The 18,360-nt window shown below is 40.5% G+C and overlaps 1 protein-coding gene across 1 annotated transcript in view; it reads left to right on the forward strand.

Annotated features, from left to right (window-relative positions):
• The window catches only part of ALK (anaplastic lymphoma receptor tyrosine kinase), a 1,400,642-nt gene extending 1,387,388 nt beyond the window's left edge, over window positions 1-13,254 (forward strand). Inside the window, exons 27-29 of the mRNA XM_006835167.1 lie at window positions 10,325-10,459; window positions 10,938-11,028; window positions 12,119-13,254. Of these exons, the coding sequence (XP_006835230.1) occupies window positions 10,325-10,459; window positions 10,938-11,028; window positions 12,119-12,829 (937 nt within the window). The 3' untranslated portion in view covers window positions 12,830-13,254. The remainder of the gene's footprint in view (window positions 1-10,324; window positions 10,460-10,937; window positions 11,029-12,118) is intronic.
• Window positions 13,255-18,360: the final 5,106 nt, after the last annotated feature.

Consider the following 18,360-nt stretch of genomic DNA (forward strand, 5'->3'; position numbering starts at 1 on the left):
TTCGCTAGTTCTGGCTTCCATCTCTTCTAGTCTACTCCTTTCCCCTTTCAGCCTATTGTCTATTTCTGATATCTTATTATTGATCACCTGGACATCTTTTTGCAGGTTTTCAATTGTTTCAAATGCTGTGTCAATCCTGTTGGATTGTTCCTGCAGTACTTTACTTACTTCTTCCTTATTTTCCTCAAATCATTTTCCGAGTATTTGAATTTGTTTCCATATCATTGTTCTGAGTTCTCTCTCAGGCATATCCAGAATCCACTCCTCCTCCTCTATAAAGACTTTGTCTCCAGCTCATTTGCATCAGATGCTCTCTTCTGCCTTTGGATGTGTTTCGATAACATTGTTTTTTGTTGGGCATGATTATTCTTATTTTATTCTAATTATTATTAACATGATCAGGAGATAGGCATCCATTATTGTCTGTAATGTGTAGTAGGTGTGGTTAGGTCTTGTCTACATGGTGGCCACAGCAGGCAGGGTGGTGGGTGCGTCTGATGATGTAAGAAAGTCACCGTACCTCTCCCTCTCTCTGCCGTGGGTAAACTGACTTGCCTGATACCTGTACTGAGATCCCATGCTAGGGCAGGGAGATTTTTTTTTTTTGGGGGGGGTGGTGGTTATGTCGGCTCTTGCGGCTTTGTTTATGATTCCCCTTTATTGGAAGCGCCACTTTCTGAACAGGCTGGCTCCAGCCCCACCCTCCAAACTCTACAGGGGGTGGGGGCAGTTACTGGAGCGGGAGTTGCACGTGGTCACTAGCTAAAGTTTAAAATGCCAGTAATTCCTTAGTAGTGTGATTTTTTAAAAAAAAATCGAGTTCAGGAGGTTGAAGTGCTAGGTCTTATGATACTTTAAAGGCTGTGGGTCTGCTACAGGAAGGTTTCCTTCATGAGATCCCTCTCTTTTTTCCCTGGAGCTTCTCCTACCTGTGTCGTCTGACTACAGTGCAGAAAACCTTTCAATGATCTTTTGATCTAGTAATTGCACTAAGATGATCCTAGATTTGAAGTACCCAAACACTTGGAACCTGAAAAACTGCTCCTGTAAAGATGACTGCCTAGATTACAGGCCTCATGATCTGCCTCTGAAAAGCCACAGCCTTCAAAACCCTATGGGAAGGGGAAGAGAAAGGCTGTGTGCTGGCAGCCAGGTGCTGGTGGCCAGGGGGCAGTTTTGCAGAATGTGTCCTTTGGTCGTTTAAATGATTATATATTCCTGACTGATTTTGTGTGCAATCCACCCTACCCCACCCCACCCAATAAAAACAGAGGGAATAAGAAGCAAATACTGTTGAAAGATGATGCACAGAGGAGAGATTGTAATCATTGCAATGAAACTATGAGTGTAAAACTGATGTTCCCTCATGTAAACTAATATCTCAATTCACAGTAAAAACTTAAAAAAAAAAAAGTGGGACAGTTCTGCTCTGCATACACATGGTTGCCATGAGACAGAATGCACTAAATTATCCTAATCCAGTAATTCATAGAATGTATCATAAGAAATTGGCATTTTTAGAAATGCACAAAGATGCTCATCACAGTCAATTTTTTTTAATTCAAGTGAACTTCACCTAACAAAATAAAAGGATTCAGTTCAGTGGCATTCTTAATGGTGGTGCAATTACCCCCTCTATCTAGTTCTGTAAAGATTTACAGCCTCGGAAACCCTGTACAGGGTCGCTATGAGTTGGAACTGACTCCACGGTACATAACAACAACAACAATATAATTTCCATCACATTTTCAGCACTCCAAAGGAAACTCTGAATGAAGTCCTAGTGTGACACTGTGGGTTAATGCACTGGTCTTCAAAGTTGGTTTGAACCACACGATTGGTGGTTCAAGCTCACCAGTCTCTCCTTGGAAACCCAATACAGGGTCACAATTAGTTGGAACTGACTCAATGACACTTAACAATATTCCACTACAGTCCTGATGTGGTTCTGTAGGATAAGCACTGGACTGCTAACTGAAAAGTTTGTGGTTCAAATCCACCAGCTGCTCCTCAAGAAATCCTATACAGGATCACTATGAGTTGAAATTGACTTGAGAGCACTTAACTTTCCTTTAAATGGATATACCACATTTTGATACTATAAAGGGAAAAGTCCAAGGTGCATTGAAGGACTTGGCAAAGAATAAGGCACCAGGAATTGAATGGAATGAAAAATGAAATCTTTAAAGGAAGTGAGGCAGCATTGGAGGCACTCACTCATCTATGCCAAGCAATTTGGAAGACAACTATCTGGCTGACTGATTGGAAGAGATCCATATTTGTGCCCATTCCAAAGAGAGGTGGCCCAAAGGAATGCGGAAATCATTGGACAAAATCTTTGATATCCCATGCGAGTAAAGTTTTACAAAAAGTCATATAGAAACAGCTACAATTATACGTTGACAGAGAACTTCCAGAGGTTCTAGCCGGATTCAGAAGAGGCCATGGAACGAGGGATATCGTTGCTGATTCCGATGGATCTTGGCTGAAAGCAGAGACTATCAGAAAGCTGTTTACCTGTGCTTTATTAACTATGCAAAGGCTTTTGATTATGTGGAACATTGAGAAGTATGAGTATTCCGGAACACTTAATTGTGCTCATGAGGAATCTATAAATGGACCAAGAGGAAGTTGTTTGAATAGAACATAGGAACACTGAATAGTTTATAAATAAGAAAGGTGTACGACAGGGTTGTATTCTTTAACCATACATATTCAACCTGTATGCTGAGAAAATAATCCAAGAAGCTGCGTTATATGAAGAAAAACATGGCATCAAGATTGGACGAAGAGACATCATGAGAAGGGAGCGAGCACGTGGCCACAGAGTCAAGAGTTGGGCGTTGATGGCTTTTGTGACGTGATGACTTACCACCACACTGGGTTCACCATATTATAGAATCACAAAAATTGAAAATACAGTCTTTGTAAGTGATAGTGTGCTTTGTCTTCAAGCCAATTGCAATAGATTCCTTGAAGACTATGCATCTTACATATTACATGGGAAGAGATATGCAAGGGAAGGAGCAAGGCAGTGGTTTTATCAGTGCTGAACTGAATTTGGATTATTTCAAACCATGAATTTGGATTATTTCAAACCATGAAATCAAAGAATCAGCCTCTCAGGTTTTTTTTAAGCAATGGTCAGATATGTTTGGCTTTGACTTTAATGTCATTTCAGTGGCTCAAGTTGTTAGGTCTACCAATAGGTACTATGGTGGCTTCAACATGAAGGGAAGCAATATCATATTTCCCCATGGTTCCCTTGATCCTTGGCATGCTCTGGGAATCATAGCTGATATCAGTAAAGATTTGCCTGCTGTCTACATTAAAGGTGGCGTACACTGTGCAGATGTATATAAACAAAGGATATTGATTCAGCTGAATTCATTCAAGCACTAGAAAAAATCTTTGAGATTCTCCAAAATTGGCTAAAGCAATAGTTCTTTCTGAAAAAATAGTGCAATGGAAGCCAAAATCTAGCCTCCTATTTTACTGCCCCAGTGTCTAATTTCTTGAAAGGGTGAAAATAAAGCAGGCCTAAAGTCTGAATTCCTTCATGTAAGATTTATATTACTGTACTTTAATGGAATGCCATCTTGTCCCTCCATTCTTGCTGTCCTTGAGAAGCATGAAACCATCCCAGCACACAAGAAATTAACTACCATGGAATACCAAGTGCAACCAGTTAGTTTGATACCTTTGAGACAGAAGCTCTAGATCCTGGGTTTTCCAGAAAAATTGCTGTTTTATGACCTCTTATACTTTTCACTGAAGGCCAATCAAAACATAGGAATACTAAGGAGTTTTGATTCATTTTAGGTATACATTATATATAAACAGGGAAAAATTTTGCAAAATAATTCTTGTTTCTTAAGAAAATTTAGGAGTAGGTATGTCCTGGTGTGGCGTTGCAGGCTAATGTGTCAGACTGCAAGGTTGGTGGTTCAAGCTCACCAGCCACTCCATGGAAACCCTATATAGGGTTGCTATGGGTTGGAATCAACTTGATGGCACTTCACAACAACAATATGTTGCTGTACTTGTTTAGTTACTTTGAGTTGGTTACAACTCATATCAACTCTGTATAGGGTTTTTGAGTAGGGGCTACAGAAAGAAATACATATGTAAACATCCTGGTGTGGCACTCTAGGTAGGGTAAGCACTGAACTACAAGCTCAGTTTGAACTGAAAGGTGTTCTGTTCAAACTCAACAGCCACTGCTCAGAAAACCTATGCAGGGTCGCTATGAGTCAGAACTGACTCGACGGCACTTAGCAACAACAGCACCCTATATATTTGTGCATGTGGTCCTATTTGTCTTTCCAAATTCTGTTCAACTTAAGTATCATATATATATGTATATATATATACTAATTATAAAGTACTGTCTAGTCTGTCCTGCCCCATAGTGACTGATCATTAGTATTACTGTTCTTGCAGGATTGTATATGAAATAGAGAGTGTGGGGTCTCAGGCCTTGTTCTTGTTTAGTAGAGCTTTGGTTATTCAAGGGCTCTTTCCTTTCTGTATAGGGTTTCCATATAAATATTCTTTATTCTTTTAAGGAATTTCCGAGAAGACTTACTGTTTTTTTCTGGGTTTTAAGTTTTATTGTGAATATGTGACAGTTTACATAGGAATATAGGAGAATATTAGTTTTACATGCATCTTGTCGTATATTGTTTCATTGTCATAGTTACAATCCCCTCCATGCATCACCAATCAACGAAAGAGTGCATCCTAAAAACCTGCTCCCCCCCCCCCCAGTCATCAGCACATAGTCCCTCTTCCTTCCTGGGTCCTGAGTCCTCTGACTCTATCTCCAGGATCGCTTCTCTCTGGGTAGGATTCTGCTCTCCGCTCTTCTCCATTCATGGTTCCAGGGACCTCCGCTTCCAGCCTGCAAAGTCAACTACTCCCCTACTTGCCACAAAATGCCCACTTTTACATTTACAACCTTCACAATCAGTCCTAGTAACTATTCACCCTTGCATCACAAGATACCTATCCGAATTTCTTTTAATCAGTCCCGCCTAGACAGATAGGATACTTCTTGGTGAAGATTCTACCTTCCTCCAGGCCCTCTGGATCTAGGTTCCCTCTTGAAAGCTTGTAAGCCAGTCACTTCTTGCCTTTGTAGCCCCCCCATTTTGGGTAGCCAATGTCCAAGTTGCCCATCCCTGTGTAGTCTGTGTATGGAGGAGGTGGGAATGAGCCCTGCTGCAAAGACTTGTACCCTGTTTTGAGCTACTGCATCCATAGGTGTAGGTCAAGTTCATCTAATTGTATCAGGTTACTGTTTTGTTTTGTTTTCTCTTTCTTCTTCTTTCTTGTTCTAGTTGAGCTCTGATCACCCAGTCATTGAGGCTAGGTCAAATGGGTATTATCTGCATGTGTGATTGCTCTTGTGGATATTCCCTCTCTTCTTAACCGCTGGACACTTCACCCTCCACTCCAGTCCTCCATGGCTATGTCACTGACTCTGGTCCCAAGAGTTCCCAGGTCTTGCCACACTACTGGCCTACCAGGTCTCCACCTGGGTTCACAGGAGTCTATTGACCATTGTAGGGCTTAGCTCGCAGCCTCATAGCTGTTTTTCCCTCTCTTCCCCTTGTCAGTGGTGAACGTGGTCACCCATCAGGGGTGGAAGGGGGTTTACTCTGAGGGGGCCCGACCCCTTGCTTTGATGTCTCCTGTGTGGGCAACTTGCTTGTTCTTGTAGTCATTGTTGGCCTGTATTGTGTTTTTCCTGTCAGTCTTTCTTTCAAGAGGTACCTTCTGTTCTTCTAGCCACTCCAGGCTGGTCTGCCTGTCCTCTCAGGGGGAAATTTCCCACCTCTGAAGATTCTGGATGCTGTTCAGGATTCCACCTATAGTCTTATGTATTGCAGAGGCTTCGCAGGCAGCCTCCTTCACTGGGCACGTTGTATCCCCATTTTAGGTATTCCAATCAGTTATAGGCAGAAGACGAACTTACAAGCTTTCTATGGTGATATTTCTGGCTTTTCCTTTCTCTCCCCTTCTAGTGTCTATTTTATAGTGTAATGCAAGGAAAACCAAGATGCAGTAGACCGCCAAGCATCTTAACATTATTTCCCCCTTTTCTCTATTCCAACCATATCTCACTCCGTGTACCCCCTCGCCCTGTTGTTCCAAGGTTGTGTATACATTATAATTTACCTCTGTCCCACTTAGCCCATGCAAACCTGCCTACTTGATCTCCCCTTTGCTTTGTTCTTGCTTTGTTCTTGCATTTCCCTCTCCCCTTTTGGGTATTGTCCCCCTCCCCAGCACCTTAACTAACCTGTGTCTATTCCTTGCCCTGTGCTCTACCTTTCTGTCCCTCCCCTCACCCACCCCCTATATCCCAGCAATCAGCAAAGAATCCCCCCAGCCCCCTTTAGTATGGGTTCTTTTTCTTTTCTTAGTAGTGGTATTTCTCCTGTTGTGACTAATTTCACTCAACATAATGTCCTCAAGGTTCATCCATGTTAACTGATGGTTTGCAGCTTCCTTGTTATTCTTCAAGGTAGCATAGTATTCCACTGTGTGTATGTACCACAGTGTATGTACCACAGTTTGTTTATCCATTCTTCAGTTGATGGGCACTTTGGCTGTCTCCATCTCTTTTCTATTGTAAATAGTGCTGCTATGAACATTGGTGTGCATATATCTTCTCGGATTGTGGCTCTTTTTGCTTGTGGGTAAATACCAAGTAGAGGAATTGCTGGATCATAAGGTATTTCTATTTTCAACCTTCTGAGGAAGCGCCATATTGCTTTCCAGAGAGGTTGGACCATTTTGAAATGCTGCCAGCAATGCAGTCTCTCCACATCGCCGCCAGCATTTATTGTCCTCAACTTTTTTGATCTTCACTGTTACTGCTGGTGTGAGATGATATCTCATTGTTGTTTTGATTTGCATCTCTCTAATGGCTAGTGATCGTGAATATTTCTTATGTTTGTTGGCTGCCTGGATATCCTCCTTGGTGAAGTGTCTGTTTATGTCCTGTGCCCATTTCTTAACTGGGTTATTTGTCTATATATTTTAGAAATGACTCTCTTATCCAATATGTCGTTGCAAAAGATTTTTTCAAAATGTGTGGTAGTCTGCATATACCCTATAGTAGCATTTATTCTTTATATTCACATTTATAGGGCATGAGGAAAAGGTCTTGTTTCAATCTTTTACATATCGCTTTCCAGTTCTGCCAGCACCATTTGTTAAAGAGACTGTCTCTTCCCCATGCAATGTAGCCATATAGTAAAGTCTGAAATCGGGGAGTGAGAGACCTCCAACCTTGTTCTTTCTTTTAAGCAGTGCTTTGCTTAAAGACTTACTGTTTTAAAGAATATGCTCATTTACTGTATTATCAAAACCAGTTAGAATGATATTTCATTACATACTTTGCATTTTCTCATAAGAAATGTTGTGTATTGCATTGCAATAAACACAATCCCTCAATAAAATCTTCTAAGGAAGACCCCCAGTGAGATGGATTGGCAAAACGGCAGCATCAGGCATTTGGGTCATTTCTGTCTTGTAGCTATTGTAAATAGTGCTGCTCTGAACTTTGGGGTACAAGCATCTGTTTTCATTTCTTTCGGATGTATACATAGGAGGCAATCAATACTGAGGAACCCTGGTGAAATGGTTAAGTGATTGTCTACTAACAAAGGTTGATGGTTCATCCCCACCCAGTACTACATAGAGAGGAGAAAGCCCTGTTGAACTGCACCATTTTACATTACTATAAGCAGAGTACAGGGGTCCAATTTGTCTACATCCTCACCAACACATATTTTGTTTTTACATATATATGAGCCATCAGCCATGCTGTTGTGTTAAGTGCTGCTGAGTTACCAGACTGGTGCTTATCCTTAAAGTACTCCTTAACTATGGTGTGAAGTGAGAGCTCATTGTGGTTTTGATTTAACATTTTGCTGTGGCTAATGATGTTGAGAAGGATCTCGGGTAGCGTAATGGTTACAAGTTGGGGTGCTAAACTTTCGAACTATTAGCTTCACTACAAAGATATACAGCCACTACTCTTTTAAGATTTTTATTATGGATTGAGTGAAAGTTTACAGGGCATATCATCAATTTTACATTCAACAAATCATATCCCTTGTTTCATTGCAATGATTATAGTCTCCTCCATGTACCATCAGTTAACAGTAGGTCTCTCTATCCACTTTAGCTTTTTAAAACACACAAACAAAAAAACCCCATTCTTCATACCCCCATCTCTACCTTTGCTGCATTGTGATTGCACGCTTCTCTCTTGATGGTCCTAGGGTCCTCTGTTTCTGGACTGTAAGATTAATCACTCCCCTTTTTTTGTTACAAAACTTCTACCTCAGTTGTGACAGTCGCGATTAGTCGCGATTAGTCATGATAACAGATCCATCTAGACAAGATGACAGCTATTCAGTGGGGACTCTTTCCCATACTCTTAAACTTCCTCTTGAAACCTTGTAAATCAATCACTTTGTGCCTTTATTGCCCCCTCATTTTAGGTGACCAGTGTCCTCCCCAACACCCAAAGTACACCCCCCACCCCACCCCCTTTGTGGTTACCTTATATTCCATTAGTTCTTCCCTCCATTTAAGATAGTCTATTCTATCCAGTAATCTACCTGACCTTCCCACCACCTGGATCTCTGTTCTTCTGTGTTTACCTTTTTTCACATTGTAATTGTTTTGATCATAGACTGACCTCCCAGATCCTCTGTTCTTATAATTTTATTCTCTTCTTGACTCTTCATTTGTCGACTTAGTTCAGGTTGATGCTGCCATGTACGTCATTCTGTAGTTGTTATGTGTTCTTGCTGGTTCTCAGTCCACAGAACTTCCTTTAGGATGTTTTTCATAACAGGGTTGGTTTTGGCAAAATCCCTTCTGCTTATCCTGGAATATTTTGATTACACCATCGTATTTGATTGACAGCTTTGATGGGTAGAGGATTCTTGGGTGGCAGTTTTCTTTCTTTCAGGGTTTTATATATTCTCCCCATTGCCTGCATGATTTCTGTTGAGAAATCTGAGCTTAATCTGATTTGTCCCTACATGCTTTCAAGATGCTGTCTTTATCTTTGATTTTGGAGAGCTTGATTATTATATGTCTTTTAGGGTCTATCCATCCTGGGGTTTGTTGAGTTCTTGAATACTTATCTTTTCACTTTTCATGATGTTAGGAAATTTTTCTTCCAGAAGCTCTTCAACTATCTCCTCTGTGGACTCATGTGATTGTTCCTATTCTGGAATGTCAATAATTCTTATGTTATTCAACATGAATCTTAGGCCTCTCTTCAATTCTACTCCTTTGGCCCACTCTCTGTAGGTTTTGAATTGTTTCCAATGCTGTGTTATTCCTCTTCATGTTATCCAACATGAATCTTAGGCCTCTCTTCAATTCTACTCCTTTGGCCCACTCTCTGTAGGTTTTGAATTGTTTCCAATGCTGTATTTATCTTATTTTATTGTTCCTGTAGCACTTTCCTGACTTCTTATTTTTCTCAACTGATTGCCTCCAGGTAGACGTGATCAGGAAATGGGCTTCCCTTTTCCACTCTTCTTCTTGAGAAATTTCAAGATGTCACTGTTCGACGTTTTGGCCTGTTTCCTCTTTTGTCTGCGTGTCCTGTTCCACAATCCCCATTCAGGCCTTCTTGCTAATTGTAAACAGTTCAGGGCTGGCTGTGGCCGTTTGGTTTTAAGTGGAAACTGTCTCTTTACAGGAGATCTGTGCGCATGAATAGAACCCTCTGAGGGTGGGACTGGGATGTCCACTAGATCAGGCACCCCCTATAGTCACCAGAATGGAGGTGCGCAGACAGCAAGGGACCAATGAACAGAATCCAAAAGAAAAGAATATCCATACCTTTATCTCCGCGGTTCTGCCAGGTGTCTGTGGCTGCTCTGATCCTGCCCCAACTTGGTCTCACGCAAGATGGCGGCTTCGTGGAGCAGCTGAGTGTCCCGAACTAGAAAGCAATGGATTTATTGCTTCTACCACAAATTCCCCCAGCTGTATGCCTTCCAACCTTCTAAATATTACTTTATATGTGGTTCAGAGTTCTGTGTTGTTGCTGATAGAGCTCCATCTTGCTGAAGAAAATAAAGAGCTTGGTCGGCAAATTATGACAAAAAAAAATCAATGGAATGATTTACAGTCATTTCAAGTTTTATTTGTAAAATGTATGTATTAATGTAAAGAATGTTTATGCTATAATGAATGGGAAACTAAGGTTAAAAATTGCATATTAAATATGACTTATTTTTTTTACTTTTCTCCATATCTTCCTTTGTCCTGTGCACAGGTCCTTTGGTGTGCTGTTATGGGAAATATTTTCCCTTGGATATATGCCATACCCTAGCAAAAGCAATCAGGAAGTCCTGGAGTTTGTGACCAGCGGAGGACGCATGGATCCACCTAAGAACTGTCCTGGGCCTGTGTATGACTCTTTTACAAATATTTCGACTAGTTTTACAGTATATTTTTCTTTTCTTTTCAAAAGATACTTACAAGCAACATATGTTTCTTTAAAATTTGAAGGCAGATGCCTGACTTTATATAACATGCCTCAATAGAAATGTATCTATGTATCTGAGACTTTAATGAGATGGGTTAGGAACGGGATCCATTGCCTGGCTGGAGGCATGATGTCCCAACCCAAACTCAGTCTCTGCAGTCCTGTCTGGTATCTTTCACCTCTTTCCCACAAGCAAGGCAGATGGAAAATACCATTTAAATATTCTGTCCCAAAGTGGCTTTAGTTCAGGAACAGAATGAGAGGAGTCCTAGTTCAAATAAAACCCCTCAAAGACAAGTGTCCATCCATCCAATGGTGCATTTAGAAAAATGCTCGGCAGGAAAACGTGTTTCTCCTGATTTTCAAATGTAATTTCAAAATGTAATTATTCCTCCTTTAGGTACCGGATAATGACTCAGTGCTGGCAACATCAGCCTGAAGATAGGCCCAACTTTGCCATAATTTTGGAAAGGATTGAATACTGCACCCAGGTATAACATATCCCCCCTCTGGCCTGCATTTACTCCATATGGAAAAGTCTTTAGATGACAAGTTGTGAGTATGAATCTGTAAAGGGAATACATTTCATAAAACAAAGGCATCATTAAGACACATGTCAGACACACAATCATTATTAAAGAATCAATTCAGTGGCAAGTATTAGTCCCTAGAAGACACTAGTATTTTATTAGACAAAATTGTAGCTTCAGAGTAGTTTAGGATGCCTCTGCTCTTTATAGTTTGTAGGCTGGCTGGAGAAACGATAGCATATGATATGAAATGAAATGATAAGCAGTAAGTACATATATCTGAAACTGGAACTCCATAACCTGCAGGTATTATGATTTATATATCTCTACACAAGCGGGAGAAAGATGAGGCTTTCTGCTCCCGTAAAGATTTACAGCCTCGGAAACCCTGTACAGGGTTGCTATATATGAGTCGGAACTAACTCCACGGCTCTTCTCGCCCCTCCTCTCCTGCCTCCATCTCAGGCATCACTGCTTCTCCATTGATGGTCCCAGGGACCTCCGTGCATAGGCTGAAGAGTTAATCACTCCCTTCCCTCCCTTCCTTGCTATTAAACGTCTACCTTTACATGTTGTTAAGTGCTGTTAAGCAGGTTCCTACTCATATAGGCCCTGTATAGGGTTTTCGAGGAGCAACTGGTGAGTCTGAACTGCCGACGACTTTGTCGTTTCAAAATGACCTTGGTGTCCAGTGCTTATCCTACTATAGTAATTGTTAAAATTAATTTGTAATTTAAAATTCGGTGTCCCTTACACACATCAAGGAAATGATGATTTTACATTGATTTCTTATCCTCTGGGGATAAGACTGAGCCTTGCTGGTGCTTGGGCAAACCCAGTGGGACAGTTCTACTCTGTCCCAAGGATCACTGTGAGATGGAATCGCTTCAATGTCAACAGTGACTTGAATTTTTTGTTATAGTATCTACAAATTAATACACTTACAATAAATACTGAAAGCTTTCCTCCACTGTAAAATAAGTTTGGACGAGGTCCCTTATCTTTGGTCTGCAAATCTGAGTTCTAATCGATTCATTTCTCCTACTGGTAGGATCCAGATGTAATCAATACCTCGCTGCCAATAGAATACGGTCCACTTATAGAAGAGGAAGAGAAAGTGCCCATGAAGCCTAAAGACCCCGAGGGAATTCCTCCTCTCTTAGTGTCTCCGCAACAAGCAAAACGCAAGGGTGAGCACCAGCAGTCCGCGCCCCCTCCTCCACCCGCCTCCTCCTCCCGCAGAGCCGGGAGAAAGCCAGCCTTGGCGACGGCAGTCACCGGCAGAGCCCCTCGAGGCCCGGCGGGAGAAGGGGGACACGTTAACATGGCGTTCTCTCAATCCAACCCCCCGTCGGAGGTGCACAAAATCCAGGCATCCAGAAACAAAACGACCAGCTTATGGAACCCAACCTACGGCTCGTGGTTTGCAGAGAAACCGGCCCCAATGAACAATCCAATAGCAGCGAAGAAGGAGCAGCCCGAGAGGGGAAGCGTGGCTCGCGAGGCTGGCTGTACTGGGGCGCCGCCCAGCGCCGCGGCCGGGAGACTCGCGGGCGCCTCGCTGCTACTGGAGCCGTCCTCGCTGACAACCAGCGTCAAGGAGGTGCCTCTGTTCAGGCTGCGCCACTTCCCATGTGGAAACGTCAGCTATGGCTATCAGCAACAGGGCCTGCCTTTGGAGGCCACCACTGTCCCTGCAACGAGCAATTACGAGGACACCATTCTGAAAACCAAGAGCAATGTGACCCAGCCTGGGCCCTGAGCCTATTGCCTACTCACGTCTCTTTCTTGGGAACCCAGAGCCAAGGAGGGGGAGAGGTGATGGTTCCTTCACACATCAGAGACCAAATGTCATTTTTCATTCTGTGCCAACTTGAAAAAAAAAGCACTGTTATTTTCAAAATGCTGTAGAAAGGTTTTGAGCATGGGTTCATCGTATTCTTTCAAAAGAAGAAAAAATATCATCCCAGTGAGTGATTAAACACGAGGCCCAGATTTGGTTGCATAAGGTTTTGATGCATGGTTCTCGTATACCTCCTTATGCTTCTTTTCCAGTGTGTGTGCTCTGCTTCAATGTAGTCAGAATTAGCTGCTTACGTGTGTCATAGTCGGAGTCGTAGATGTCTCCTTACCTTGTCGCTGTGGACCATGTAAGGGGAGAGGGAACTGAAATAAAGGAGTTCTTTGATTCAGCATGGGGAAAGACATTCTTTACTTGGAAAAGAAAATTCATAGACAACTAACTGAAACTTCACTTTGATGCTTTCAATTGTGCTGATTCATCTGACATTGTGAAAACCACAGTGAATACTTCCCATAGTATAGAGAAAAATGTGTACATATTCATTCAAACAAATACAGATGTTCAGAGTGCTTTGAGTGTGATTTAAAAAAAAAAAAAAAAAACACCCATACAGATTCAGAGATGCAAGCATCCTATTAATATACCTCATGCCTTAAGAAAAATCATCCTATTAAAAGTGCAAAAAAAAAAAAAAAAAAACTGTGTGTGAGGTTTCCTACTGGGTTTGAAACTCAAGATATCAATTCTTACTTTAAAAAGTTTCCATTAACTTTCAAGCAGCAATGATATATCGAAGCCTACAAACATATCCAACTCCTAGGCATAAATGTTATTATGTTTTAAGCCAAAAACTTCTAACCATTTCAGTAACAAAGCTACCAAATTGCAATGTTTTTACTAGTAAGAACAGACTGGGCCATTGGACTTAAAAAGCACCCTGTGTGATCCTAAGGAGAGGTATGAATGCACTGCTCACCTAACTTTTCTCTCCTTAATCGGGTGATCCTAGGTTATAGGGAACACAAATTTGCTGAAATCTACATAGCATCATTTTTATAACTCTCAAATGTAGATGTAAAGCCAAGACTTTCTCCTCTGGGTGTCAATGACTTAGGAATACTTGCTGTTTACAGAGGCTGACCTGACATGTTGCAATGGAAGTTCTAAACTTGGTTTTCACAGATGAGATGTATTTCCATGCAAATGAATTGGAAATCTGTTCAATTTTACCTGTGTACTTATGCAGTAGCTTTTTTTTTCTTCCCATTTTGTTCTGCTTTTCTGTTTTCCTCCATTCTCAGATTCACTGTCTTTCCTGGTAATAACTGTGCCAACACATCACCATGTTAGGAAAGCATTTTTTTTTTTTAAGTTACGTGTGAGGCATGGCAGCATTCCTAAGCAAAAGGACTTGATTCCCTGTTCTGTCGGAGTATGTGAGACCAGGTCAAAGCGCCATCCAAATGCTGCTGCTGTGCCCTAGAGCGGATAGTCCTGTGCATCTGTGGAAGCACTGATACCCTGGAGACCACTTTTCCTTATCTGCTTAACTACCAAAAATATTTTTATCAGACATACACAAAAAGGAAACTTATATGAATGCATCTCTAAATCTCTATCAGTAAAGCTTTGGTTCATGCCAGGCACAAAAGTAATAGTCTAATTATACAAACATTAGCCTAACTCGCAAACCACCTGAAGGGGCTCAAGAATCCTACTTTGAGAAACCCTCCTATGGAATAATAACAGAGGAGCTGTCCACAACTGAGAAAGACAATTTCATTTCACGTCTGTAACAGTAGAAGTCAATTAAACGGAGAGAGTGCTATATGGTTAAAACTCTTTACTGTTACTCATGGAGGGGGCGGGGGGAGGGAGAGAATCATATCCCCTTCTATTCTTAAAAACCATAAATACATTACATTTTCAGGTTGTGCCTTATTATTACTGAGATTGATTTTTTGATTTATCCTAATCGTATATACTGGTATCAATTTTCATGTAAATGGTAGAGTCAACTCTTAAAAGCCTGTATACATGGATAAGTAAATAAACAACTCCACACTGAGATTTGATGACCACAGATGTTTCATTTAAATCTATGAAATCCCTAGATGTCTGCATGTTAATCTGAACTACTACTGTCCATTCACACTTGTAGCCAGAAAACTATAATAGTATTTTGGATCCTGTGAGCTCTGATACTTATTAGCTAAAATAAAATGTTACACCTCACCATGCAAAAACAAAAGGCAAAAGCTATTATATTTATACTCTACTGTGAGCCACAAGGTTGGCAGTCAAACCCATCAGCTGCTCCTCGGAAACTCTATACAGAGTCACCATGACTCAGAGCTGACTCGATGGCACTTAGCAACATGTCTATAAAGAGATCCACCAAAAAGGCCTACTAAAACTTGAGCAATATTTGTATTTCATGTCTATAAAGAGTTCATAAAGCATACTGGTTACGAAATCAGGCTGCTAACCTCAAGGTCGGCAGTTCGAAACTACCAGTGGTTCCGTGGGAGAAAGATGAGGCGTTCTGCTCCCGTAAAGATTACAGCCTCGGAAACCCTATGCAGGGTCACTATTAGTCGGAAGCGACTCCACAGTATTTAACAAAGAGTTCATAAATCTTTCTTTTCAGAAATTGGTAATTTGTGAGGACTGACCAGTTTATTAAACCGTGGCAGTACTTAAAAACATAAATCAAAAGTACTAAGAGTAAATGTACTTTAATAATAATAATAATAAAGTATGGTCTAAGTAGTTAAAAGCCTGGATTCTCTTCTACCAATTAGGGCTCTTGATCCTAGTTTTGCTTGGGTGTGTGTACCTCTGACCAGTGTGTACCTCAGATGGCTACAAATAAAAAGAGGAGTTATACCCCCTTTTAACTTTCCCTTAGGGAGATTATAAAATGTCAGGAGATTATAAAACTACTGACCTTACTACAGTTTGCAGTCCAATCTTAAACAAGCCTTCCATCTTAAACCATTTTAAGTTCACGTATGACTTGCATTAGCCCACAGCACCACACCAGGACTCCTGATAGACCTAAAAATAAAATACCTAGAAAAAGATTGCCATTTCACACATAGCACCAAAAGATTGCAGGTGAATCTCTTGCATTTTTTTTTAGTGTACCTAATGTGGCGCTGTGGGTTAATGCACCAGACTGCAAAGCCATTTGAATTCCAAGATTGGTGGTTCAAGCTCACCAGCTGCTCCTCAGAAACCCTATACAGGGTCGCTACAGGTCAGAACCAACTCGACAGCACTTAACAATAGTTGAGAAAAAAATAATTTTTAATCCTTTTGTATTATTCTCAAAGTATTTATTTCTCAGAAGAAATAAAAATGACTTCAAAGCTAAAAATTATTTTTGCTTGTTTATGTGCCAGTAAGCAGCAGGCAATGTTTTTATAAAGGTGAGAAACAGATAACTGCATGGCTTTTCCTTTGCACACGCCATAGGGTATGAAGGGAAGCTTCAAGAATCGCTGTTTCTTAATTCCTGAAGCTCTATTTCCTTCAAGGAGGAGGTAAAATCATTTGAGAAAAATTACAGTATGTTAAATTGATATGTGTAATATCTATAAGTACATATATCAACAACTCATTTTTATTAGTAGGCTCAACATTGTTGTTGTTTTGTGCCGAGTTTGTTCTGATCCATAGTGACCCTGTATAGGGTTTCTGAGAAACGGCTGGTGAACCTGAACCACCAACCCTGCAGTTCAAACAAACCTTGCAATCCAGCACATTAACCCACAGCGTCACACGAGAACTCCAGGCTCAACACAGGCGGCTGAATTTTCTCACTCTTTTGCACAATTAACTATACTACAAAATCCACTTTCCACTGCCATCATTTTGAGTCTTTTTATTACTATTAAAATTCATCTTATAATGCATTTTAGGAATGTTTTCCAAAGCTTCTCGCTAGTAATACCTATCCTTCCTAACAAGAACTGTCAGGGGCAGCCAATGTCATTAACACTGTTGACCGAGTTTCAAGCTGAGTCTCAGAAGTTACATCAGAAACAGAATAAAAAGAACAGCTTGAAGCTGTTCATATAATTTTACATGATTCATTTCCATGTTGATCTGATTTGATTTGTTATGTGAAAAAGAATTCAGCTTTAAGAAGGTAAGTCAACTTCAGGTAATGCCATGAAGAACCCTTTCAAGCTGGAGCTTAAAGAATGTAACCTCTTTGTAAAGACTAACACAGGTCAGGGAGAAGACTGACAGCATGTGTATATTGAAACACACACTTAAGTGCCTCCAATTCAAATGAGTTACAGTGGAAGTAGCTTTCTTAAATGAGCTATTAAATTTCATTTTGCCAATTCATAAAACTCTGAACTTTATTATATAATGCTGTGACCAAATTTCTCCTTACCAAGAAGCCTATCAGGGTGTGTGGTGGTGTACATGTGCAAATATCTAAATGTCTACAATAGCAACATGGTCAATATGTTACCGTTCACTTACGATTTTAGAGCTGAACTTAAAAAGATTGGTGAGCATTTTAAAAATGAAACTGGTGATCACTGGAAACAGGCTACATTTTAAGCGAACAGCTTCCATTTAAATACCTAAACATATATTTCCTATCCGTTAACTAGAACTCAATGCCCTTCTCTGAGTCCCACTCCCATAGTCCCCAGACTTCTCTATTTGAAATGTATAGTAATTGATGAACAGGTATAAATTACATACCTGCTGTTGCTTTAAATTCTTGAGACTTCCATTCACTATGTTGTTGTTAAGTGCCATCGAGTCAGTTCCGCCCAGAGACCCTGTATAGGGTTTCTGAGGAGCAGCTGGTGGGTTTGAACCGCTGGCCTTGCGATTCAAACTGATCTTATGGTCCAGCACATTATCCTGCAGTGCCACACTATTCACTGTTAGACGTCCTAAATGTAAAAAAGGTTAAAAGGTTCCCTTTCCCCTAGGGAAAGGGAGAGGAAGTAAGCAAATACATTTTCAATAACATGTGCACATCTACTCTACTGCCTCCACATATATTTCTTTCTTCCTTCCTGTAAAAAGGAGCATCAGCAAAAATTTTGGTAGAAAAAAGTCCTTTTGCCTATGCAAAGGCATTAAAAGGCAGTATATCCTGCTTTTAATAAAATATTAGTGTCTATTTTACTTGTTCAGCCTATTCACAGAGAACATCTGTTTTATATACAAGCAACTTATAAAACATTGTTTATAAATAAGGGCCTATGTACCAAGGATATCAGTAAAATTCTAAAACATGTGCAACTTTAAGTTTGTATTAACTACTGTATTTGTATTATATCTAAGTGTAGTGACGCAAAGGGCATGACAAAAAACCTAAAAATAAATTCTACTCTTGGCTTGCAATGTGATGATATATATTAATATGTCTCTGAGTCAATCATTTAGATTATGAATGTATGGTGAGCAGTTAAAACTACTCAATCTGTCTTTTAAATAAGCTAGGTTTA

This window comes from Chrysochloris asiatica, unplaced genomic scaffold (assembly GCF_000296735.1).
Source record: "Chrysochloris asiatica unplaced genomic scaffold, ChrAsi1.0 scaffold00016, whole genome shotgun sequence".
NCBI classification, from domain to species: domain Eukaryota; kingdom Metazoa; phylum Chordata; class Mammalia; order Afrosoricida; family Chrysochloridae; genus Chrysochloris; species Chrysochloris asiatica.